Below are 8513 nucleotides of genomic sequence, written 5' to 3' on the forward strand. Positions count from 1 at the left end.
CAGTTGAGTCATTGTAATGGAGAACACATGGCCCGCACTGTCTAGAATACTTACAGTAAGAAGTGTTTGCCAACCCATGTTCTAGTGGGGAAAAAATGGATAATAAACAAAGTAAATAAACTTAATAGTATTTTGCTGTTGGTAAGACCAAAGAAAAAATGGAGCAAGGGGATAGGCAGCATGATTTTGGTGCTTTTGCAGTTTTAAGTGGTTGAAGAGGGTCTAGTGGAGCAGGTGATTTTCAGACAGGTGAGATGTGCAGCTTTCTGGAAAAGAGTGGTTCATACAGAGAGAACAGCAAATGCAAAGTCTATTAAATGGTCACAGGAGCAGAATGGCTTGAGTATAGTGAGAAGTGAGTAGTAGGAGATGAAGTCAGAGAGGCACAGAGTGGCAAGGTCATGTGAAGTCTTACTGGTCATTTTGGTAACTTTGATGGGTGTACTGTAAGGGAGATGAACCTTTAGAGGACCCGTTGGAGCTTCTTTGTTCTGCTTTTGCACTTTTCAGTATTTTCAGGAAGATTTTTCTATATTGGGTTAATGCTTTCCTTGTTAGTCTCCCCTTGTACCTTGTGAGAAAATATAGAATAAGGTTGGTTCCTCTTAGATCAGGCAGCCTTGGAGGTATGTCTCTTATGTCCCTTTTGTGTGTTTCTGTAGAGTGAATATTTTATCATCTTTGATTTGTGCCTCGTTTCATGTTGTTTTGAACTCCTTAGTATCCTAATCGGGTTTATCTCAGCAGAACCAAATAGAGTTTGTCCACAACAGCTAGAGTTGTGGACTCTTCTGGCAGATGAGCTGTGGTGCAGGAAGACCATTCGGACCTGGAGTAAATGTATTCATAGTAATAGAAAATGAAAAATTGCATCCATTCAGAGGAAATCAATTTCAAATATTTTGTTTAGAGTGGGAAACGGTGAAAAGCTCCGAACCTGTTAAAGAGACAGTCCAGACGACTCAGAGCCCACCTCCAGTTGAAAAGGAGACAGTGGTCACAACCCAGGCAGAGGTTTTCCCTCCACCTGTTGCTATGTTACAGGTTAGTGCTGGGTGGTTTTTTTTACTGTTCAATGTGTTGTTGTACATTTCTGTTTTTACTCATTTTTTTATTTTATAAAATTTGGGAGAAATTGTCCAAAATAGATTAACATTAAATATAAGTATTTTGAAAATTTTCATTTAGGTGAAGTGTAATTCATATTTAAATGTTTATTTACTGAACAAATTTATTGAGTGCCTGCTCTGTGATATTCACTGTTCTAGTCACCTGGGATGGGGAGACCTCAGGGAAAGAAAACACACATAAATCCCTGCCCTTCTGGAGCATTTGTTCTCATTACAAGAGACAGAAACTAGAAAATTAATAAGTTTATAAGATACTGTGCAAGGGAGAAGGTAGTATAAAACTGATGTCAGGAGTGCCTCGGTAGGAGTTTAAAATTTAAACTAGGGTGGACTTTATTGAGAATGACATTTGAGCACCACTTAAAGTTGCTGAAGCAGTAATCATGTGGCTATCTCAAGAAAGCTCTGGAGGCAGAGGAACAACCAGTGCAAAGGCCACAGCTGGGGGCATTATGGGTGTGTTCCAGGAAAAACAAGTGAGCAAGAGGCAGCTTAGTCAAAGTGAGACTTCTTGGAGGACTTTGGTTTCACTCTCAGATGGGGGGCCCATTATTTTGAAGAAAGAAGTGACTCCATCTGGCTTTAAAGGATTGCGCTGGCTACTGCTTCGAGAATAGAATAGTGGGCACTGATAAAAGCAGAGACAAGTTAAGAGACAATTGCAATAAGTCAGACAAGAGATGATGGTGGCTTGGACGAGACTGATGGCAGTGACGTCAACAAGAAGCTGACAGACACTAGGTGTATTGTCATGGAATGACCAGTGCACATAATTGGATTTGAGTTGTGAGAAAGAACAGAGGCAAGGTTTTTGGTCTGAGAAATTGGAAAGATGGAGTTACCATTACCTGAGAAAACGAGACTGTGGAAGTGTGATTTTGGGAAGGACAGAGGGAGTTCAGTTTTGTGCATGTGAAAGTTTGAACTGCCTTTCTGGACAACAAAAGTGAGGTGTTGAATAGACCATTGATATAATGTGAACTTCAGGAGCGAGGTGGGCTGCCCCGGTGGCTCACCTGGTAAAGAATCCACCTGCAGTGCGGGAGACCTGGGTTCGATCCCTGAGTTTGGATGATCTCCTGGAGAAGGGAATGGCTACCCACTCCAGTATTCTGGCCTGGAGAATTCCATGGACTGTATAGTCCATGGGGTCGCAAAGGGTCAGATATGACTGAGAGACTTCCACTGTTCTTAATGAGAGAAGTACTGCCAGCCATGCCAAACTGCAGATAAATATTTGGGAGTTATTGTACCTATTATGAGTAAAAGAATTTATGGTTAAGAGTAGAAGGCAAGTTAATGAGAAATTGCAGCCGTTTTAAAGCTGGTAGTGAGTGACTTGCTTCTTGATGGTGATTAGATTGCATAACATAGGTGTTACAAACTTAGTGGGAGATGGCAGTTGAAAATTGAGCATGATATTCACTGTTGAAGGAGGTGCCCATATTTTTGCATCACCTGAATATAAGGTAGATTTCACAATTTCCACATACACTTTTGAAAAATACTGTGTAGGTTCACTTGTAAGAATACAGAAAGGAAAAAAAATAAAGCAACTTACTATGATGATGTTCGTTACCTTTCTGTGAAACAGAAATCATTTACCTTTGGTTGTCCTAAGATGTAATCATTGCAGATGGATAACATGGTGCATGGACTTTTTTATTTTCTACCCCCAAGATTCCAGTAGCTCCAGCAGTGCCTGCAGTTAATTTAGTACCACCAACATTTCCTGTGTCAATGCCAGTTCCTCCTCCCGGCTTCAGTCCAATCCCTCCGCCTCCTTTTCTGCGAGCAAGTTTCAACCCTTCACAACCACCGCCTGGTAAGAATTCTTCTTGTATTTGAACTCTGTTTAGAATTCTGTCGTTTAAATTGTTGTCTTTTGAAGTTTAAATGCTATAAGAGCAGTGATTCTCAAACCAGAGCTTACATCCTAATCACCTGTAGGGCGTGTTGAAGCACAGATTGCTGGGCCCAGCCACCTTCTGAATCAGTGGAACTGAGATGGGGCAGAATAGTTGCATTTCTAATAAGTTCCCAGCTGATGCTTGTTGTTCACAGACCACACTTTTAAGAAGTATTTGACAGAGAAAAGAAATGAATCTTTTAAAATCATTGAAATACTTCAAAATAATTTAAAATTTATGTTGAAGTTTTTTATATAGAAGTCTGTAGTTATCACCCATTTATCAGAAAGAATGAATCAAATATATATAGATTGAAAAAAGTGAAAGTGTTAGTTGCTCAGTCATGGGCAACTGCGACCCCATGGATTCTAGCCTGCTAGGCTCCTCTGTCTGTGGAATTCTCCAGGCAAGTATACTGGAGTGGGTGGCCATTCCGTTCTCCAGGGCATCTTCCCTACCCAGAGATTGAACCCAGGTCTCCTGCGTTGCAGGCAGATTCTTTACCATCTGAGCCACTCTGGATCCAATAATATGTAGATTAGCCATCCTTAAAATTATTAGATTTCCAGTTTGACATTAGAAATTAAAGTATATCTTAAAGTGCTAATTGAATTTGTAGTATTTCTTTTGACCTAATTGATTATTGGTAAACAAAAAAGTCCTTAAATCATTGTTTCCATGTAAAAACTATGGATTACTTAAACACATATCAATTAAATATAATTAATTGCTTATATGTAAGAGATATAGAGAGCTTAGAGCTTTTTATTATTAGATCATGGGAGGTTTAGAAGAATAAGGGATCAAATGATACATGATGTTTTTCAAAATTGTTTCTGTTTTTTTGAACTTTATGAATTATTTGTGTATTATGAAAAGAATGACTGAATTGATTTCTATAATTTAAATCCTTAGCCATTGTTGAATACAGTTCCTAAAAACTGGAAACAAAACCAAAAATTAAACTTATTGTCTGTTGTAATTTGTCATGTAACGTAAAATTTTTAAATTATAGTTTAATATAGAATTTGAAGTTAATGAAGATTTTAGTAAGGACTGTACCTTTTTATACTTTAAATATTAGAGAATTACTTATAAAATATCTTCTGTATTTGTCATTGAAAATTAAACTTTTCTCAGAAGATATTTCTCAGATTTCTTTTCTCTGAAGAAATACATGGTATTTAAAAAATGATATACACGTTTGCATTCATTTGTTGAAAATCATATTTTTTCCCCATTATTTTTAACCACTTTTCCTAATGGAATTTAATGGTAGCTCTCTATTTCCCTGGAGAAGGAAATGGCAACCTACTCCAATATTCTTGCCTGGAGAATCCCATGGACAGAGGAGCCTGGTGGGCTACAGTCCATGGGGTCGCAAAGAGTCGGACATGACTGAGCGACTTCACCTTCCTGTATTTTAAAAATAAAGAGAAGCAGGTTTATAGTTGGATCATGTGATGTTTAAAATCATGAAACTGCCAGCAATAAATCTATTTAATTTATTAAGGTTTGTTTCAGTGCTCAAAACAAACTATAGTAACACACAAAATTAATGCAAATATTCTGGTCTAGTGGTTACAGTATATGTATATATATATCAGAGAAACACAGTAGCACATTTTACAGGTGACATTATTGCATATAATATTACCAGCAGCTTGAAATACAATGCTTAACTCCCCATGCAGTATTCAAGCTAGCATAGAAACAGGCTGCCTGGCTTGAATTAATGTTTGATTTTACAGTATCATAGAGCGTGCCATAGGATTTAGACGAATGAGTAAACAAATAGTATATGTTCATGACAGGGATCTCTGTGCTTTTACTTTTTAGCCTACTCAGTGTCAAATAAGGTTGTGTATATAAAATTAATTATTTAAATGGAAAATATATTCATATGAAGTTGTAGTAATGATTATATAATGAATATAGAATTTCATTTATACCTGTTGAAATCTTTGATTTAAAAGAAAGTAGCTTTTTTGTTGTTATTTTATTTTTGGTCTTTTTTTTCCCATGCAGGTTTCATGCCGCCTCCAGTTCCACCCCCTGTTGTACCACCACCTACTATCCCGCCAGTAGTACCAACATGTGAGTTTTCTACTTTAAAAATTATGTGTTGATTCTCATTGTGAATTATTGTTAATTTTTTTATTCTGAAAGTTTTCAGATAAAAGCATTTTTTTGTTTTTTGGGTTAAATGTTTCTGACAAATCAACAGTATTGTATGACAGTCCATATTCAGATTTGCTCTATTGTATCAAAATTTTTTTATAATTGTTTTATTTTAATCAAAAGTTCTCATATATTTGTTTTTTCTGCTTTATGTATAAAAATGTCTTAATCTGGAGCAGCTCCACCCACTTTCCCTTTTTAAAAAGTCCTTCATGTCTTTGACTTGTTGAAAAGTAGTTCATTTTTATCTGTGTGTGTGCCAACTTGCTTTAGTCGTTTCCAACTCTTTGCAACCCCATGAACTGTAGCCCACCAGGCTCCTCTGTCCCAGGGATTCTCCAGGCAGCAGTACTGGAGTGGGTTGCCATACCCTCTTCCAGGGGATCTTCCTGACCCAGGGATCGAACCCCATCTCTTACATCTCCACATTGGCAGGCAGATTGTTTACCACCAGCAGCATCTCGGAATCCCTCACTACTCTATATAGGATCCCAAATAATGGATTTGGGTTTTTTGCTTTTTTGTGGTATCAAATTTGTTTTTCTGTCTTCTTGAACCTCCTGCAGATAGAAAGTTTTTAGCACCATAGGCTTGTTTAGAACATGTTTAAACTCTTTTGGTAAGAAAACTTACCAAGTGGGGTTCTGTGGACTTGATATTACTTCACATCAAGAGCCATGCAGTGCCTTCTTGTTCACTTTTAATGATGTCAGAATGAGTCAGAGCTTTCAGATGGTGGAACCTGGTCATTAAGTCACCTTTCAAATTGTCGTCTGATGCTTTCATCCTTTGATTATTACTGCTGGAATCTACCTTTTATTAGTTGCAAAGTGATCTTCCAAATTTTATGATCCCTTCCACATTTCTTAGCAAGAATTTGTTCTGTAAATTATATTTCATTACCTTGAAGGACTGGAGACCTAGGGTAGGTGCTAAATTCTTTACTGTAAGTGCCATCTTTCAGAGTAATGAGTTCTATTATCCATGATACCCAGTGGCTGAAGGTAGGGGAGAATTTCTCTTATTTCTTCTCTACTCCCTTCCCTCTACGTTTTTCCCCTTCGTTTTTAGTAACGTGTGTGGATTAATGGATTTAAGCTTTCAAGAAGTTAAATTCACTTTTCTTTTTGAACTTCAGTTTGTTCATCTTTGTACAGTGAGACCTTTCATGTTACTGCTCTATCCTTTTGGGATGACTGTTACCAGTTTTTGAGAACTTCTTAGCTTTTTGGCATAATATTGGACCAGAGGACTTTATTGTAAAGAGAGTATATATGATACAGAGCCTACCTTTTGATATCATAACTCATTTTTCTTATATTTTTATACTCCTTTTTCTCCTGCTGCTGTTGGACAACATGAGGATCCTTTTTATTTTACATTAATTAGAAAGAACTGTTCATTTTTTCTGAAAATTAGAAAAATGTTCAGAAGCCATTTCTGAATTCATTGTTGACAGAGACTTATCCTACTTACTTCGAGCCCATCTCCCTATTTTATTTCTCCTTATTTTAATTATTTTGGAAAATCTGGGATCAATTAAAGGAAAAAGAGAAATACCATTGTGTCCCAGATACTCACCTGATTGTTCACACTGTCTCATTTAATTCTCACAGTTCCCATATGGGATCTCAGGTCATTTTATCCTGTTTGACAGCTTTGTTCTTTGTTAATGATTTGTCTAGGTCATCTGGAGTTAAATGTGAGGATAAAACACTTTTTAGAATCCCAGAGTACATGATTGAATAGTGTTGTGACATAAATTTGACCAGAATTTCTAATGGTTCAGTTGTGGTTTTAATATTCCTCTAGCTTAGTTTTTAACATATACATGACATACAGGACATTTCTACCCAGTCTTTAAAATGAAATCTTTGTACCTTTTTATTTGTAGTTCTAATCTGATGAGTTTCTAACCTCATTTGACAAAAAGTAGTGAATGTAAAAGACCCTAGTACGTAGAATTTCTAGAGAATTGGGCAGGTTTTCGCTCTCATTTGTTGATCCTTGTATTTACACCAATCATTTCTGTATACTTAGATAGTCGCATATTGACATCCTGGAAACATTGCTAGGTTTTGTTTTTATTGATTGGCTTTTGGCTGTGCTGGGTCTTCGCTGCTGAACGAGCTTTTCTCCAGTTGGGGCAGTACTCTCTAGGCACGGTAGGTGGACCTCTCACTGCAGTGGCACCTCTTGTTCAGAGCTCAGGCTCAGAGGTGGTGGTGCACAGGCTTAGTTGCTCCATGGCCTTGGGGTCTTCCTGGGTCAGGGACGGAACCAGTGTCTCCTGCGTTGGCAGGTGGATTCTTTACCTTTGAGCCACGAGGGAAGCCCCATCTTTGAAAAATTATGATTTTAAGTGTGGGTCCTTATTTTACCAAACTTGTCTCTACTAAATATTTCTAAAAATTATTTTACTCTATTTTAAAAAGAGGTTTCTAAGTATAATTTAGCCTCTTCATGATGTCTCATTTATCATTTTGAGTATCAGTTACTATATTTATAATGTGCTGGGTAATACAGTTCAATTCAGTCACTTAGTTGTGTCCAACTCTTTGCAACACCACGGACTGCAGTGCGCCAGGCCTCCCTGTCCATCACCAACTCCCAGAACTCGCTCAAACTCATGTCCATTGAGTCGGTGATGCCATCCAACCATCTCATCCTCTGTCGTCCCCTTTTCCTCCTGCCTTCAATCTTTCCCAGCATCAGGCTCTTTTCCAATGATACAGAGATGCCGTTAAATGAAACACTCGGGCTCCCAGAGGTTAGTTTTCATCATAAATGAAATAAAGTGACCAGAAGAGAATTCACATATGTCATGTCAACTGAGCGGTCTCACCAGATAATTGGGAGAAGAGGCTAGGAGGTGATTTAAAACTTCAGCAAGACCAGTGTTGGTCATACTTAATATTTTAACTTGGCACATTAATTGATTAGCTAATTAAATCTGAACTGTATATTCTCCTTCTTTAAACAGCTTTAGTGCAGCCGCCATTATCTATGACTCCAGAAACTGTGAAAGATGTTGGATTTGGTAGCCTTGTTTTACCAGGTGGTTCTGTTGCCAGCAGTCTTGCTACTGCCACTCTGCCAGCTGGAAATGTTTTTAATCCTCCAACGAAACAAGCAGAGCCTGAAGAAAAAGTACCTCATCTTATTGACCACCAGATTTCTTCTGCAGAAAACACCAGACCAGGTGAAAAACAAATAAAAGAAATTCCCAGAAAGACATAGTTAAATCCTAAGTACTACTTCTCTGTATTGGTGTTTAATTCTGAGGTGTCAT

At 37.6% G+C, this 8513-nt stretch overlaps 1 protein-coding gene across 10 annotated transcripts in view; it reads left to right on the forward strand.

The window, feature by feature from the left end:
• The window catches only part of SCAF8 (SR-related CTD associated factor 8), a 215572-nt gene that overhangs the window by 78212 nt on the left and 128847 nt on the right, over positions 1 to 8513 (forward strand). For all 10 annotated transcript variants that reach the window (XM_088840850.1, XM_088840851.1, XM_088840842.1 and 7 more), the window contains 4 exons: positions 911 to 1044; positions 2811 to 2955; positions 5069 to 5137; positions 8205 to 8423. In XM_088840850.1, coding sequence (XP_088696976.1) covers positions 911 to 1044; positions 2811 to 2955; positions 5069 to 5137; positions 8205 to 8423 — 567 coding nt within the window. The remainder of the gene's footprint in view (positions 1 to 910; positions 1045 to 2810; positions 2956 to 5068; positions 5138 to 8204; positions 8424 to 8513) is intronic.

This window comes from Moschus berezovskii, chromosome 10, assembly GCF_049115385.1.
Source record: "Moschus berezovskii isolate FMDL1 chromosome 10, NW_MosBer_1.0, whole genome shotgun sequence".
Lineage (NCBI taxonomy): Eukaryota > Metazoa > Chordata > Mammalia > Artiodactyla > Moschidae > Moschus > Moschus berezovskii.